At 40.6% G+C, this 18,751-nt stretch overlaps 1 protein-coding gene across 1 annotated transcript in view; it reads right to left on the reverse strand.

Moving 5' to 3' along the window:
- Positions 1-469: 469 nt before the first annotated feature.
- Positions 470-18,751, reverse strand: part of LOC142493679 (isoaspartyl peptidase/L-asparaginase-like) — a 222,716-nt gene continuing 204,434 nt past the window's right edge. The window contains exons 6-7 of the mRNA XM_075598110.1: positions 16,725-16,835; positions 470-762 (exon numbers count right to left, since the gene is read on the reverse strand). Coding sequence (XP_075454225.1) covers positions 548-762; positions 16,725-16,835 — 326 coding nt within the window. The 3' untranslated portion in view covers positions 470-547. The remainder of the gene's footprint in view (positions 763-16,724; positions 16,836-18,751) is intronic.

Here is an 18,751-nt window from a genome sequence, read left to right on the forward strand (position 1 = left end):
GAGAGATTTCCTTAGCTCACATTTGGGGTGACAGAAGGAGATTAGATAAGCTTGCCCACATACACTGACTTGAGCACAAAGTCTGTGCTGAGATCAAGACACCCAGAGACCTATATTTCCTGGACACAGAGGACCCAGGAACCTGCCACAGACTGACATGGAGGGCCACCTGCTTAAGGTACTTCCTGAGGCTTTGGGGTGTTAGGCTGGTAATGGGAATATCCCTCCAGTCCTGCACATAGGATCTGGGGAAGTAAGTTAGCCCTTACAAAGGGATAGGGGTTTGTTATGTTGTTGTTTTTGTATGTTTTGCCTGGATCTAGGAACAGGCTCAATAAAGCCAAGGTATAATTTCAACCTAAAACAGTCTCCATTTGCATACCTCTGCACACATCTCTTACACTTCCTAATGTATAAGTGAAGGTTATGCACGGCTAAATAACAAAATTATTCATTTTCATAAATAACGGTTTACATTCATTTACTGTGTTTCATATATCATTTTTATTCAACGTTTTCCTGCAAATGCATTGTTGTTTACTGCTAATTATATCAGAGGGGCTGGAGGCTCTTGAAATTTTTCTCCTGGATTCAGACCATAGGTTAATAATCCTTCTTCGATGCCTGCCCATGCCATTCGTTGTGTGGTAAAGCTTGTTGCCCATTTTCCAGTTTTACTGACAACTATCAGTCCTCCTCTGCCATGTACCCTGTTTTTCATGTATTCGAGAGCATGGTCCGCAGATTCCTGTGGAGTTTCACCTGGCAAAAGCAACAAGTTGTATACGTTAGTTACAAATATATATTGCTAATAACTGTAAATTAACTACTGTAAGCTTTTAAGAATATTTTGCCGGACAGATCTAACAGGGACGCGGGGATGTTATTAGGAAGGGCTTGGCAGTGGAGGGGAGCATGAGCCCTGTGGTGTAAGGAGGCCTCATGAATGGATGCGGAAGTTGGGCCCGACTTCTAACATTAGCTGGCCAGGCCCCCAAAGTCGCACACTTGTCCTGGCTGTCCTTCCTCCCTCGCTCCACTGCTGGTAGCCCTTATTGCAGTTAAATCAAGGCACAACTATGTAACATTTGCTCTGTCCTTTAAACAAGGTAGTGGTTCCCAAACTTCTCTATGAGGAACTTCAGCCATGCCATTTTTGGGGGATAACAATCAAAAATCCCATTCACATATAAGATATGTGCAACCATATGTAGTTGTATATTCTTAATTATTGATCTGACGTGGGTTCTGTTAGAAGAGAGTTACGTAACATTTGCCTATGACAATAAATCTTGAGTTTGTTATGGACCTGATATGGGGTTGTAGTTGTAGTTAAAGCAAAGGAAATCAGGAATGGTCAAAATTAGAAAAATATGTTGTTTTCAAAAGTAGAGTGCAGGTACTCACAATATGCTTCAAAGAGACCATTACAGCATTTTTTGTTTGTAAGTGCGTGCCCCCTTACATTGTTATGGAACGTGCCGCCAAATTAGCAAATTGCTGCAACTGATTGCATTCCATAAGGCGCTGTCGTAGCAAAGCCACTGGTAACATTAAACCTTGCAGTATTCTAGGTTTGCCCATTGTCTACAAATGTAATAAATCAGTGTCAGTTACTGTGCATTCCTTGCAAGTGCTGTGTTATTTTTGGCATTAGTTGGGGCCCATTACTGAAGGTTTTTTTCCCCTACATATGTCTACAGTATATCACATAATTTCAGGCATTATTATAAAAATGTCAAAAATGGAAAACATAATTTTAGCATCATATATTTTTCAAATTTTTACTCAAAATATTTAACAAAAAGAATGGTTATTTGTTCTGTACATAACAGTAGTGTTGGTTAAAAACCTCTATAGTTTATTTCCACTCATATGTACCTTCTAACAGCAACACATACAGAATGCAGAAAAATGTATTTTAATTAATAATATTTTTATTATGAAATAAATCTGAATAACAGCATATACTTTCCAAACTGTGTGTATTTTAAAATGTGCAAACTGATAACATTTACAGTATATATAGGTTCATGAGAAAAAACAATTAACATTTATTACAAAAATATACATAGCAATCCATCATGTACAGAACTAATGGATGTTAATTTAGAGTGGGAGCCAAATTAAAAAAAAGTGTCCAATGAATATGTCAATTAGTTGTAATATAACAAAATCCCAGTCCCACGAAAAGTAAAACTAAAATAATACCCCTGTCATATATCTCCTCATTTAATCTCTTTATTTATTTTTTATGAAAGAAAAAAGGGGAGAAGGAGTTGATAATCAACTAAGAGGCAGCACTGGATGGACCTGGGTGACATTGTGCACAATACACCACATTTTAAAATATAGGGCCTCATGCAGTAAGCCCCGATAAAATCTTTTCGCCAAGTGTGGCGGATAGGTGGGCGATAGGCCTTTTTTTGGCGATTTACCCTCGCAGTATTCAGTAAGGGCCGTATCCTTCGGATCCCTGCCGAAGCACTGCGAAAGCAAAGCTGCTGATGAGCCTGTGCCGATACAGCTTGGCTCCCGATAAGCCTTTGGTGGCGATAGATGTTTGCAGTAGAGAGAGACAAGCCGCTCTCTCAGCGCAAACATCGGCAACAAATAAAGTATTTTTAAACAACTTTTACTCCTAGTGTACATGTGCAGGGGGTCTCCGTAGCTGAACCACATTGGTTTTAGGTCTGGGGACCCCCTGCTTCCCGAGATACAGGCCCCTTTATGAGGTGCCGGTATCCCTCTGGATTTAAGTTCCCGATCACGTGACCGCGGCATGTAAACCAAGCAGAGGGATACCGGCACCCCCTAAAGTGGCCTGTATCTCGGGAAGCAGGGGGACCCTCTGCACATCTACACTATGAGTAAAACACACATATCAATAAAGACTCGTTCTTTACCTTAGAGGGTATCTGCTACGGTAACGAAGCAGCATGAATATTTATTTAATAATACTGTACAGTGAGAAGGGGGTCCTCCGAGCTGAACTGCATCACTTTGTGGAGCAGGGACCCCCTGCTTCCCGAGTTACAGGCCCCGGAATGTGTCATCGGGTGGCAGTGTCGCCGCCATCTTTATAGCGTCCCATTCGCGACGTGCCGCTATAAATATGGTGGCGACACTGTAACCGATGCCCCAAACCGGGGCCTGTAACTCGGGAAGCAGGGGGTATCTGAGCCACAAATCAATGCGGTTCAGCTCAGGGGGCCCCCTGCTCCCGCACAATAGTATTAAAAATACATAAATGCTGCTACATTACCATAGCGGATAGCCGCTAAGGCAATGAAGGGGTTAAGGCAGAATAGCATGTTTATTGGGGACAAATGCCCCCAATAAACATTTCAATAAACAACATACAGTACACCCCCTGTGTATGTAAAATACATAAACACCAATCAATACATTAAATACATATAGTACTCACCACCCATGTCCGGCTGTCACGATGAAGGCCATCCTCCTCTTCATCCTGCCCATGGTCCCCTCTGCTACTGCAAAACAGACACAAGAATGAAAACATCCAAAGTAATGTCCCCTAACCCCTTAATCACCATAGCGGTTATTAACCGCTATAGTCATTAAGGGGTTAACCCACCCTCACCCACCACTCGGGACGCCTACATACCCTCCCACACTAACCCCCACCCCGTGAGACCTAACCCCCCTCACCCACTACCCACAAGGGAGGCCTACCCACATACCGTTGGGGAACCCCCCCCCCCAACCCCAGTACCCACAATAAAAACAATACAGTGACCCAGAATAAACATCATAATATTTAATAAATACATTACCCACCCCCTGTGCCCCCCCATAAATACAAGATTTATTCTTTTACATACAGGGTTCATAACGCAGCCCCACGCGAGTCCCCGGTGGGCTGGCGGGGCACCTGGACAGACCTACAGGGTACCAGCAGCCCTTTTCAAACAGGTTCTGGAGGCCTGATGGTGGGTCCCGCCTGCACCATGGCCCCCAGGTGGTCTCCTTGGGTCACAGTGGGCCACAATTGGGTCCCCACGGTAGGCCCAAGGATGTCTGGGAGCCCCGGGTCAGACCCACAGGTGTCTGCGGGGCCTCGGGTGGTTCCCACGGGGGTATGGGGAACTCACGGGTGCTCACTATGGGTCCGCGGTGCCCCCACAGAAGTGGGACCACACAGCTTCATCCACGCAGACTATGGGTCCGCGGTGCCCCCACAGATGTGAGGCCACTGCTTCATCCCCGCATGTGTCACCCGTGGAACCACCAGCCTGGTACCCGTGAGATACCCGAGGTGGTCTCCAGAGGTCCCACGCGGAACCACGGAACAAACCCTGAATGTAAAAAAAATAAACCTGGCCTATACATTCAATAAATTAACCTCCCCCCCCCCAACACCTACAGTACAATAATGTGCAAAATAACTATTATCCAGATAGGGATAATAGATTATTTGCCCATTATTAAAAACATTAACTAGCATATTCAAATAAATAAAGTACTACTGACCTCATCAATAAGAAGTCTCCGTCGCCAGCAACATCCTTGTCTTGCCCACAAAATACATAGCCAAAACAAAGCCAATACATTGCAATTGCATTCAGATATCAATTAACCCTTTAAACACCTTATCGGATAATAACCGCAAAGGTAATTAAGGGGTTAAGCCACACTGGCCCGATACCCACCCTTCACCCATGAATTTGTACAGTGGCTTCATCATGCAAATATATATATATATATATATATATATATATATATATATATATATATATATATATATATATATATACACACACACACATGATGAACCAATATACAAATAAATGTAGAAGGGTTATCAAAACATACTGTACTACAAATAACAATTCTCCATAAAGACACACTACAATAAAATTAATTTCCTTTCATAATCCTAACTGATCTTACAATCACAATCATCAAATGCTAATCAAATACCTCTAATGGCAATCAATACATTGCATTTACATTGCATATATGATGCATCCAATCTATGCATCATATACATTCTGCAAATGAATGTTAACAATAAAATTGCAATCAAAATAGAAATACCTCCAAACAAGTAAACTATTTTATCCAATCCAGTAAACATAAATCAATTACCATTCATTAATGACATCCCTAAACAATTTACATTCCATCCCTAACAATTAAACAATTAACAATTTCAAGCCTTTAACATAACAATTGAGCCCGAGAAAAAATATATGTACCAACAAGAATACCAAATACAAAACGAAGCCTAAACCTGACCTCAAGAACACAATACAATATCAAAAATTACATCTATCTAATTGTAAAATACTTTAAACACACAATAAAGCATAGCAGCATAGACAAATTATTTAAAAACACATCAAATCAAGCTTTTAAAACAACATCATTTCTTACCCTGTATGTATATATCTCTCTAGACATATATACATACATACATACAGTGGCAAGAAATTATATACCACCAAAAAAAAAAACCACATGTTAAAAAAGGTTTTAAAAAAATTAACAAGTTAAATAAAATACATTTCTTTAGTTCACTTACCATTACTTGGCCCCACCGACTCCCGTTGCGCAGCTTACTCACGTACAAAATCACCAGGCACAGGAACCCATAAAATAAAAAACAATAAAATAATAAACATTACACTAAAAATCCAAATCAATCCACGGGTCTTCTACTTGTAATCCATTTTCATCTGTATTCTTCTTTCTTCTACCTTCTTCCGGGGTCTTCTTCCCGTCTGGTGCCACGCCCTTGTCTTCTTCTTCTGTAGGAGGTCCTTCTTCCTCGGCGTCTGGCTTCAAAATGAGACGAGATAGGCTTTTAAAGGCCTATGACGTCACATTTTCGTCATGGTTCCCACGGTCCTGATTGGGCTGTGAAAATCATGTGTTTTGGCCGATAAAAAAAAATGATGACGTCACTTAAAGGCAATGAAAGCACAGCCAATCAGAATGGCTTTGCTTCAATTGCCTTTAAGATGACGTCATGAAAAGACACATGGCCGCCCTCACATGGTACGGTAGCCAATCAGAGCGTGGGAACTCCATTCCTACTCTGATTGGCTCTAGTATACCATGTGACAGAGGCTTGGGGGAGAAAGGATGTGACGTCATTGAAAGCCTGTCACATGGTACTAGAGCCAATCAGAGTAGGGATGGAGTGCCCACGCTCTGATTGGCTACCATACCATGTGAGGGCGGCCATGTGTCTTTTCATGACGTCATCTTAAAGGCAATTGAAGCAAAGCCATTCTGATTGGCTGTGCTTTCATTGCCTTTAAGTGACGTCATCATTGTTTTTTTTATTGGCCAAAACACATGGCTTTCACGGCCCTATCAGGACCGTGGGAATCATGACGAAAATGTGACGTCATAGGCCTTTAAACGCCTATGTCGTCTCATTTTGAAGCCAGACGCCGAGGAGGAAGGACCTCCTACAGAAGAAGAAGACAAGGGCGTGGCACCAGATGGGAAGAAGACCCCGGAAGAAGGTAGAAGAAAGAAGAATACAGATGAAGATGGATTACAAGTAGAAGACCCGTGGATTGATTTGGATTTTTAGTGTGTTGTTTTAATGATGTTGTTTTAAAAGCTTGATTTGATGTGTTTTTAAATAATTTGTCTATGCTGCTATGCTTTATTGTGTGTTTAAAGTATTTTACAATTAGATAGATGTAATTTTTGATATTGTATTGTGTTCTTGAGGTCAGGTTTAGGCTTCGTTTTGTATTTGGTATTCTTGTTGGTACATATATTTTTTCTCAGGCTCAATTGTTATGTTAAATGCTTGAAATTGTTAATTGTTTAATTGTTAGGGATGGAATGTAAATTGTTTAGGGATGTCATTAATGAATGGTAATTGATTTATGTTTACTGGATTGGATAAAATAGTTTACTTGTTTGGAGGTATTTCTATTTTGATTGCAATTTTATTGTTAACATTCATTTGCAGAATGTATATGATGCATAGATTGGATGCATCATATATGCAATGTAAATGCAATGTATTGATTGCCATTAGAGGTATTTGATTAGCATTTGATGATTGTGATTGTAAGATCAGTTAGGATTATGAAAGGAAATTAATTTTATTGTAGTGTGTCTTTATGGAGAATTGTTATTTGTAGTACAGTATGTTTTGATAACCCTTCTACATTTATTTGTATATTGGTTCATCATGTGTGTGTGTATATATATATATATATCTCTCTCTCATATATATATATATATATATATATATATATATATATATATATATATATTTGCATGATGAAGCCACTGTACAAATTCATGGGTGAAGGGTGGGTATCGGGCCAGTGTGGCTTAACCCTTAATTACCTTTGCGGTTATTATCCGATAAGGTGTTTAAGGGGTTAATTGATATCTGAATGCGATTGCAATGTATTGGCTTTGTTTTGGCTATGTATTTTGTGGGCAAGACAAGGATGTTACTGGCGAGGGAGACGTCTTATTGATGAGGTCAGTAGTACTTTATTTATTTGAATATGCTAGTTAATGTTTTTAATAATGGGCAAATAATCTATTATCCCTATCTGGATAATAGTTATTTTGCACATTATTGTACTGTAGGTGTTGGGGGGGGGAAGGGAATGTTTTGAATGTATAGGCCAGGTTTATTTTTTTTACATTCAGGGTTTGTTCCGTGGTTCCGCGTGGGACCTCTGGAGACCACCTGTGGTTTCCTCGGGTATCTCACGGGTACCAGGCTGGTGGTTCCACGGGTGACACATGCGGGGATGAAGCGGTGGCCTCACATCTGTGGGGGCACCGCGGAACCGTAGTCTGCATGGATGAAGCTGTGTGGTCCCACTTCTGTGGGGGCACTGCCGACCCATAGGTGCGGGGATGAAGATGTGTGGTCCCTCTTCTGTGGGGGCACCGCGGACCCGTAGTGAGCACCCGTGAGTTCCCCAGACCCCCGTGGGAACCACCCGAGGCCCTGCAGACACCTGTGGGTCTGACCCGGGGCTCCCAGACATCCTTGGGCCTACCGTGGGGACCCAATTGTGGCCCACGGTAACCCAAGGAGACCACCTGGGGGCCATGGTGCTTGCGGGACCCACCAGCAGGCCTCCAGAACCTGTTTGAAAAGGGCTGCTGGTACCCTGTAGGTCTGTCCAGGTGCCCCGCCAGCCCACCGGGGACTCGCGTGGGGCTGCGTTATGAACCCTGTATGTAAAAGAATAAATCTTGTATTTATGGGGGGGCACAGGGGGTGGGTAAAGTATTTATTAAATATTATGATGTTTATTCTTGGTCACTCTATTGTTTTTATTGTGGGTACTGGGGGTGGGGGGGGGTTCCCCAACGGTATGTGGGTAGGCCTCCCTTGTGGGTAGTGGGTGAGGGGGGTTAGGTCTCACGGGTGGGGGTTAGTGTGGGAGGGTATGTAGGCGTCCTGAGTGGTGGGTGAGGGTGGGTTAACCCCTTAATGACTGTAGCGGTTAATAACCACTATGGTGATTAAGGGGTTAGGGGACATTACTTTGGATGTTTTCATTCTTGTGTCTGTTTTGCAGCAGCGGAGGGGACCATGGGCAGGATGAAGAGGAGGATGGCCTTCATCGTGACAGCCGGAAATGGGTGGTAAGTGCTATATGTATTTAATGTATTGATTTGTATTTATGTATTTAAAATGGCCACATTCACTATTATCCCTTTGTGGATAATAGTAATTGTGGCCATTACTATACTGTATGTGTTAATGGTGGGGGTTATTTCTTTAGAAGTATGTATGTGTTTAGACATTATTTTGGTGGGGACACATAATTGGTACTTTAGGACTGCGGGTAACACCCGAGGGCCCCCGCCGGCCTATAGTATCATTGATGTGCATATATGTGTATGTTAGGGGTTGTTGGGTTATATATATATATATATATATATATATATATATATATATATATATATAGTTATTTATTTATTTATATAGAGATATTTATTTATTTATTTAGATCTATTTATTTATTTAGTGTGGGGCTGCTGTGTGTGATAATTTTTTATTGTGGGTAGCGGGGGTGGGTGAAGGGGGTATTAGCCACAACGGTGGTTGTTTTGGCATTGCGGGGGTTAGCGGGAGGGGTTAAGCCCTTCATGACCGTAGCGGTATTAACTGCTACGGTCGTGAAGGGGTTAAGTGCACCCGCAAACCCCCCGCAAGTCCTAAACTCACACCCAGGGCCAAATACCCCCTTCACCCACCCCCTTTACCCACAATAAAGATGGCACGGTGGGTTAACCCCTTCATTGCCTTAGCGGTTAGCCGCTAAGGTAATGAAGTGGCCTTTAAATGCCTTTTTCCTGCCTCGGATGCATGCCGGGGGGCTTCGGTGCGGGTATCAGCTCCGGAGACCCCCGGCATCAATCACAGACAGGAAAAAGGGCTGATTTTTTCTAAGTGTCACCCTTGCCGATTCTTCTCCTCCACCAAGTTGCCAACTTTAGTTGGCGGGCTGGATTCCCGATAAAATCTCCAATCTGGGGTGCCGATCAGCACCGAAAAGCTGATCGGGGCTTCCTGAATTCAGCCGGGTTAAAAAAGTGCCGATAAGTGGCTTATCGGCAGCAGGATGCCGATATTTTTTTTTTCGGAGGAAAAGTTGCCGATAATTCCCACTTATCGGCGCTTACTGAATCTGGAAGGCAAAAAATGGTGAAAAACGCCTTATCGGGGCTTACTGCATGAGGCCCATAGTTACCAAAAATATACATACAGTAAGTGCTGAAGGAGTGGCTCAGTGAGTAAAGGTACTGTCTCTGAAAACAATTGTATAGAGTTTAAATGAGGGAGACCGATTCAAATTCTTGTGCCAGCTCCTTGTGACTGTAGAAAATTCACTATCTTGCTGTATTTCAGTCAGCAACAATTAGATTGTAAGCTCTACGAGCTCAACATATTGTGCCTTCAAAATTCTACATACAGCACTGCATACACAGTCAGCACTATACAAAAAAAAGAGAAAATGTATTCAATAGTGTCGTCATTTCCTTTTCCTGGAATCATCCTTCGCTTGAGTAGGACAGGAAATTGAATTTTTAAGGTAGTACCATAAAGGCCCTTCCTACTACCTACAGGTAGCCTCTGATTTCTCCCATAGCTGAAAAATACAACAGGTAGGTCATTAAACATAGGGAGGGCCTACTGCCTACTGGGAGGGAGGGCCTATGTGCCTATTGCCATATGGTTTGGTTCCAGGAAAATAAAAATTATGGTAAATTGGAACACATTTTCACTTTTCCTGTTCCCCCATGGATGTAGACACCATATGGACCCAAGCAATAATACAAGGGAGGGAAATAATGAAGACCACCAATATCAGTTTCAATCATATTTATTTTGTTACTACAGACTGAAGTACTTTAAGTCTGAAGCTTGCATCAGCTGAGGCCTGAATCTCCAGTCTAGAATATTTTATAAATGTTTTAAATGATTACCATATGTCTGCTTTGCAGATTTGTGCAGGTGATGTTGGTGCCTTAAATGCCCAAGATGTAGTCATGGCCCTTGCTGAACGATCCATTGGATTTAATGGTGGATTTTCCCCTTTCAATTCATAGGCTTTTTGTATGCATGATATGATCCATATTTGCTTTGGATGCTGCTTGTCCAGTCCCAGGTCCCTCTAGGAGGATAAACAGTCTATCTGATTATCTGGGCAAAGTTGGGGAATGAAAAATTCTCAGTTAATGTGAAATTGGGATACCACTTTAGGCAGAATATGTTAACTAGTTGCATGACTTTCTTATCTTGTTGATTGGTAAGGAATCTTTCTTTGCAAGATAGAGCTTGCAGATCTCCCAAATCTTCTTGCTGATATTAGGGTTATGAGATAAACCATTTTCAATGATAATAGTTTCAAAGAAATCTGGTGTACTGGTTCAAAAGGAATGCACTGTCAGGGCTTGTAGAGAGAGAGGTCACATGATGGAATTCTACACCGGATTTGCAGTCATAATCACTTGACTGTTTGTAAGAAACTAATTATGAGCCTCCCAAATGCTAGGCTTCTTTCTAATAGTGCCAATAATGCAGATCCTTGCATCTTTAATGAACTCAGGCTGAGTCTTCTGTTTAATTCTTCTTGCATAATTTCTACTAGTGCCACTAAGGTTGGTGAGAAGAAATTATGTTTCGATCTTACACACCAGTCCCTGAAGCAAAACCAAATTTTGTAGACATAGGCATTTGATATTGACTTCTTCCTTCATTCCAAAAGGGTCTGTATAATTTTATCTGAGCACCCTTTGTTTCTTAGGACTCAATATCTAACCACCAAGGCTAGGTGCTTGGTTTTTGGATGTTTTCACAGGGCCTTGATGTACCAACCCTTGTACATTCGGCTGATGCCAATTAGTGTCTGTCTCCATATTTATTAGATGGGCGAACAATGGTCTTCTTTGCCAGTACGGTACCATAAGTATCCCTTCTGTCTTGTCTGCTTTTATTATCCTCAGTAAGATGAAAGAGATATGTCAGTTTGAACTGCCATTTGAAGCTGAGGGCATCTGTCTGCATTGCACATGCATGAATTAGCCTTGCACTGTAACAGTTCACCTTTTTGTTGTGATATGTGGCCATCAAGTCTACTTCAGGTTGCCGCCCATGCTTTACTATTTTGTGAAAAACCTTGCTGTTTAAGGCCCATACTACAGGGTGATTTGTATTGCAACTGAGGTAATCTGTTGTCGTGTTTTGTGGCCATGGTAGATGTATGGCTGTAATATTTGCCACATGGCCCTCTGCCATTACAGGATTTCTGCAGTCAATTTAATCAGTCTTCCATTCTTTGCTTCTCCTTTTTTCTCTATATATTTTACCCCGGTCCTGTTGGATTTTCTTTGTATATTTCCAATTCATATCTCTCCTTGGAACGCTTCTAGTGCTTTTTGAACTTCCTTGAGTTCTAGCAGATTTGCTGGTAACTGTTGGTCTTTTGCTGACCAAGTACCTTGCACCACCTGATCTCTCACCTGCGCTCTCCAAACTGCGCCACTGGCATCTGTGGTGATAGGTAACAATGTATTTGGTGTAATGTATGTCCTTTAAAACTATTTCTGGAGTTTTCTCACTTCTTAATTCATCTTTTGTTTGTGGGTACATATTTCTTGTGCCATATTTTGGCAATTTCCATTGCATTGTTATAAGAAATTTTGGTGTAGAGATCTCATACGAAGCTCTGCCCACTTCATCACATTCAGAGTTGACATTAATTTTCCTAGGTGCTTCTGTTGTGGAAGTGAAGCTCGCTGTACTGAGTTCTCTTGTTTGGGCCACAGTGTCTTCGGACTTTGTGACAGGCAAACAAACTTCTACTTCTGCCATATAAAATTCTACTCCTAAGAACTTTAGTGATAATGTTGGTATTAGATGACTTTTGTTTACAATCCAGATAGGATGTTGTAGAAAGGAAGTTACTATCTCTCTGTCTTCTAATAACCAAACGTTTCTCTGTGATTTTCACCAGCAAGTCGATAAGTAAACATATATTTCTATGCGCATCTTCTTTAATTCCGCTATTAGGGGTGCTGGCCCCATTGTGAATGTTCTTGGCAAAGTCACTCACCCAAATGGAAGAGAGGTATACTGGTAATAATTCTGACTTAACCGAGAATCTTAGAAACTTTTGATGTTTCATTGTTATCGGGATATGCAAGCAGGCGTCTTTAAGATCTATAGATATCACCCAATCGTAAGGCTTTACTTCTTTTATGATGGTATTCAATGACACCATTTTGAACTTTCTTACTTGCACGTAGGTACGGTATGCAGTTTTCTTAGATCTAAAACTGCTCTGAGCCCTCCTGATTACTTTTTTTTTATTAGAACGGTCCTGGATAGACTCCTGTTTCCATCTGCTCTCGATGAACTGTTATCAATTTTTCCAGCAGTAGGTCTTTTAAAATGACACTCATTTCTTTGGCCTCTTTTGTACGAGGACGTTTTGATGTTAAAAATACGTTTTTTCTTGGGAGCTTCTTGAATTCTAGGCGGGAGCCATAAGAAAATATCTGATGGACCCACATATCTTCTATTGATTAAGTTCAAGCAGTCCTGCAATTGATTAATCCTCTTTCAACTGGAGACTGCTGGACTCCTTCATCTTCATCCAAATTTCCCTTTGGTGTATACAGCTCACCCTCTGAGGCCGCAAAAAAGATTGTTTTGTCTGCCTCTACAAGAACTTTTTCTTGAGAATGGTCTTCCTGGACTGTATGACCATTGTGTTCTTTATTACTGATGAAACAAAGAACATCTTGTTGCTCTTATTTCTTCAGGTAAAAAGGTACTTTTTCTCCTGAGGCTTTGAATATGATTGTTTCCAATTTCTCCCCCAAAATAAATTCTACCTCAAAGGTTAACATACATAAATTGTTCTTGGATGTGGAGTATGCAATCCATTGTCTAAGCCACAATGGTTCTCCTTTTGCCACTACAGAAAATGCCATTGATCTGGCTGCTATTTTGACCACATCTAGTGATGCCTCAGCAATATAGTCGGCTCCCAGCTTCATCTCTGATAAGGGTCTTAGAATTTAAGCTCATTTGACTCCTTTCTTTAATGTGTCCTCAAAATGTGAGATTAATGCGCATGGCTTTTGATACAGGTTAGTCAGCTGCTGCTGCAACCCAACATTATTTATTTCTTAAATAAATAAAAAATACAGTCCATCGCGTCTTTGAAGGAAGCTGCACCATCGGTAGCGTAGTTTTCATTCTAATTTTAGAGATTTCTGTATTAATCTTTTGAAGCACTTTCCAGCATTTCTCCTCTTTCTGTGCAAAAGATTCATTTGGCTAAATTGCCCCATATTGGGTTAGCTCTGTTACTCTGTTACTCAGGACAATGGCTCTAGCAGGGTGAGCTAAACCAGCTGATGTTAGAGGCTCAATTACGCTACAGATTAAAATCCAATTCCTACATTACAATCTCCTGTTGTGAGGATTCACAGTTTTCTCCCTCTAAAAAATGCTGGTACTCAATCTCTTATTTGTCTGATGATTATTTCATTTTATCCAGATTGGTTTGAGATCTCTATCTCTTTTGTGTTGCTATAGTCACTTGCTGTACTGCTGACAGAATACAGTTACTGTAGCCTTATTCTGGATAGAGAATTGTTTACACCTGCTGCTGCTGCTGCTGCTGCTGCTGCTGCTGCTGCTGCTGCTGCTTTAAGACAGTCTCTGCAAAGTTTCTTAGCTTCCAATGCAGGTTTATCACAAGCTGAACATACTCAAGCTTTTTTTGCAGCTTTCTTTCCTGATGCAGAATGTGTATTGTCACTTAGAAGTTCCCTTTTCTGGCTCTGTCCGAGAGGAACGGTGTTGACAAAAAATACATTAAATCCTGCATAAGCAACTCTCTTTCTGTCACTCATAATAACGAAGGACTCACCCTGTTGTTTTAGGCAGCAACCTTTTGTTTGAATCAGACTCCATACTGACTTCTGATATTCTTCTAGCCTCCTGCACATGATTTGTTCTGCCTAATTATTTAAACAGCTGATTCTAATTATCCCCTTTAATTTAGCTGATAAAACCAGCGTTTCACTTACTTTTGTACATACCCTGACTCTTAATTACTCATTGTTTGTCTAATTCAAACAACATTTTGTTTCAAAAGACATGCATTTGGTTAATATAAGATTCTTAAGATTTAAGAAAAGACTGGTTTTGATTCTGGTTATCATTGAAAAACTATGGAATTTCTGTAAATATCATTTGGGCTCACAAACTTTTTTTCGCCACTGTCAGATGCAGAAATTACAACAAAGCCTCATTACCATAAAATAAACTGTTTAAGGGAAAAGATGTAATTAAAAAAAAATGTTATGCCAAAATTGTTATACTTGAGTATAATTTGTGCAATAATAATGGCAAAAAAATTACTGACTTGCAGGATTTTATATATAAATTAATATCATTTACAGGGTATTTTTTTTGTACCCTTGGTTTTATTTGTAAACTTGCAATTCTGCTTTATTTCTGCAGAAACTGAACACCAGTGTTGTCTAATTGTTAGGCTGAATTAATATTTTAAGTGAAGTTCCACTTTATTCTGTTCTATCCCCCTTCACATTCATTATGTGCTGCACAGGGAACTGGGAATTTCTTAAGGCTCGGAGGGCTCAATTAGTTAGTGGCAGTATTGGGATCTAAAAACCATGACAACAAGGAAACACTTCTAAGTACAGTACAATCTTTGCATTGTATTTCTGGGATCCCATATGAATGATGCTATAAAGGGGCATTCTACTTCCCTCCCCTACTGTGTGGCAGGGGAGTTGGATATCACAGATGCCGAGGGAACTGCCAAACCCTGCAGCAGCCTCGATGTCCACATTTCCTCAGCTGATTAAGGAGCATGAGCGGGATACCCTGGCGTTCTCCTTTTTAACACTGGTAGCCTTTTCATTTGATGGCTGCTGGCAGAGTGGTGGAAGAGAGGCCAGTCTGGGGAGAGTGGTCTGAAGGGCCTGGACTGGGGAGCCCTTCCACTGAGGCTGTGGATGGAAACTCTTCAATGCCTTCCGTTGTTCTTATTGGATCAGGCACACCATCTGGATTGCACTTTAGAGTACCTTTACCAGAGAGATGCCTGTTGTCATCTCTCGTAAAAGAGAGGTAGGAGTGTGAGTTGGCAGCTGGGGAGTTTGCTGAGTGTTCCAGATAGACTGTGGTCTATCTGTGGTCTGAGGTCTTTTTGTTACTCCCGTAACCGATGTTGGGCATCAGGATCTGTCCCTTGAACCTCCTGCGGACTCTGTTGTCGATACCCCTGGGCTTACGCCACTTATGCTTAATCTTGACATAGCGATCTGGTGAGCGCAGGATTTCCAAATGGGGGAAGGGGTGGGGGATGAGTGAATGTATGTAGCAGGAGGGAAGAATATGGAGAAGGGGAGACTATTACCAGAAAAGGGGAAAGGAGAGAGAAAGCGGCAGGAAGATGGGATCTTGGCAGAAAGTATGGGAATTGTCAGTGTGGGAAGAAACGAGTTGAAAATGGGAATATGGGCAGAAAGGGAAGTGTAAGGAGGAAATAGGGAAAGAACAGTGGAATGTGGAAAGAAGGAGAATGGGAGGGTGAAGTGAATGTGGAGTAGTAACAAAAGAAGTACTGTAAATGTGGACCAGGATTTGCCAGAAAAAAACCAGTTGGTTCAGAGAAGAGAGAAAAATTTCAGAAGAGAATGAGACTGAAGACAGAACACAGAACATAGAGGTACATGAAACATAAATAAATCAATTGATGAATAAAACCCAAGAAGAGCATGCAGGTAAGAATTTTTAGATATTTAAAGTATAGGTAGAATACTGTACATTCGGTCAATGGAAAAAATATTTTGTATGGCTACAAGAATGTTTGTTGTGGCTAGTGACAGATCAATGGATATCTCTTATTTAAGTAGTAATTAGTATAACTTTCTAGTTATTTTATTTGATCTGTTTTTCTTTACAGTATGTCTTTTTTGGTAACATATCTTATCGAATGTCACTCATAAAATGTTAAGTAACAGTAAAGAAAAACAAAAGAAAAAAAATAAATAGAATTTTTCTTATCAAAAGGTGGTTGTTGTATTTAAATTGCTTTTACAGTTTAACTAAATAAATGACTACATAATACATAAAAAGCAAATCAGTTTTTATAACAGAGGGAATTAAGTTTTTATGAGGCACACAATATTCTTACCTTGTTCCATATAAAAGAGGACAAGTCTGGCAAGAGTAACTTTCATAATGGACTCTCCATGCCCAGTAGTAGATACGGCACCAACAAGGTTGTCAGCATATCCTCCTGAGCCTTGAAGAAAAGGTCATTTTAAAAATAATATTTTCAAGACATGTATTCCTTGCTACTTCTAATGAAAGCAGAAAAACATATTTAATATACACACAGATAATCCGCTGCATGTATAACTCATTTGTTGCCTGCATGCTGGAAAGCACACATACTGCACTTCACTCTAGCATACAGAGACAGGGACTCTATGAAATATCCCTCTCCCCAGCATGAGTCATGGCTAAAACATATTTGTTTTTATAATACTTCTAACAAAATCAATGGAACTGATTTCAAAAGATAAGTACTAGTTTAACATTTTACATGAAATTCATTTTACGGATTTCTTGCTATCCTTATCGAAAAGAGGATTTATGGTTCACATATTTTGACATGCATACCAAATTGAAGATTTATCTCCTAGTCGTAAAATGAATCCCTTTTTTATAATAAGTGCTTTATTTGTTTTATTTACTTTTGCTTTCTTGTTTTTATTCCCCTGATGTGTAAGATCACACACACAACCCACCCATACTCTTTGGAGTGATTTTGTTTTCCCTTTTCGAAGGCTTAGCTCCAAAACAAAGGAGCACTGCAGTGCTGAGCCGCTGGGCCACTGCCCGCCCCCCTAACGTTCATTTAACCTGTGAGTGCGAGAGACTCGCACCACGGGTTGCACTATGGCTGGTCCCCCCAAACAATGTTTGGAAGCCGGGGTCCTCAGTTTACCTTCCCTCCCCCGCTACCCTTCCCCTCCTCCAAGTTTTGCAAGCATTTGTCACTTTTATGGAATAATATGTATATCTCTTGTTGTATATGTTCCATTCCAGATTGTTTCTGAAGACGGAGGTACCGACCCTTCAACTATATGTAAGTTATCACTCTGTTCACTTGTATCACAGAATCCTGAACCACCACCATGCCGACCAATCGCTGCTGTTCAGCAGTGACTACCCTCTAATCTATCACTCATCAGCTCCCACGAAAAAGAATGGCGTAGCTACACTCCTCCATAAAAATTTAAATTTCAAAGTAGACAAAATTAAAAGTGACCTCGCTGGGAGAATTCTAATTATTACAGGGTCTCTGGACTCTACCGATATAACAATAGTCAACACTTATGCCCCTAATAACAATCAAGAATCTTTCTTCCAAGAACTAAATGTTTAATTCTTTCTGTCCAGAAAGGCCTCTTAATTTTAGCAGGAGACTTAAATGCAATTATGGACCTAAATTTAGATAAATCCCCCAGTCTCCCACCACCACAAAAAATAGCTCCCTCTACTCGGGGTCTCGTATCCATGACCAAGGAGCTGTTGCTGATAGACTCCTGGAGATTAGTAAATAACAAAGTAAAGGATTTCTCCTTTGTTTCTCACCCCCATAATAGCTATTCTTGAATTGACTATATCCTAATAGACCAACAAATTAGTGATAATATCTCCTCAGCAGTAATTACCCCCTCTGCTTGGTCAGACCACTCTACACTTATAACCAGACTAGTAGGCCTCACAACCAAAAATATAACATGGTCGTGGTCCTTGAATGAATCCCTACTATTGAATCCACAAAATCTCCAACTAATAAAAAAAAATCTGGTCCAATATTTTGAAATAAACAATACCCCAGAGGTTTCCTCTTTTACCCTTTGGGAAGCCCACAAATCAGTGATAAGAGGCAAATTGATTGCCCTGGCTTCTCGAAAAAAAAAGAAAAAACAAAACAAATTGAAATACTAACACAAAAATTATCAGAGCTAGAATTTATTCACAAGTCAAACCCCTCCCGGAAAAATTACAGGCAAATAATCTCAGTGAGAGGCGAACTAAACCTTTTGTTAGTGTCAAACGCAGAAAGAGCTATAAGATGGACTCAACAGAAATATTATGAAAAAAGTAATAAAGCAGATAGAATGTTGGCACATAAATTAAAGCAAA

Source organism: Ascaphus truei, chromosome 4 (genome assembly GCF_040206685.1).
Source record: "Ascaphus truei isolate aAscTru1 chromosome 4, aAscTru1.hap1, whole genome shotgun sequence".
Lineage (NCBI taxonomy): Eukaryota > Metazoa > Chordata > Amphibia > Anura > Ascaphidae > Ascaphus > Ascaphus truei.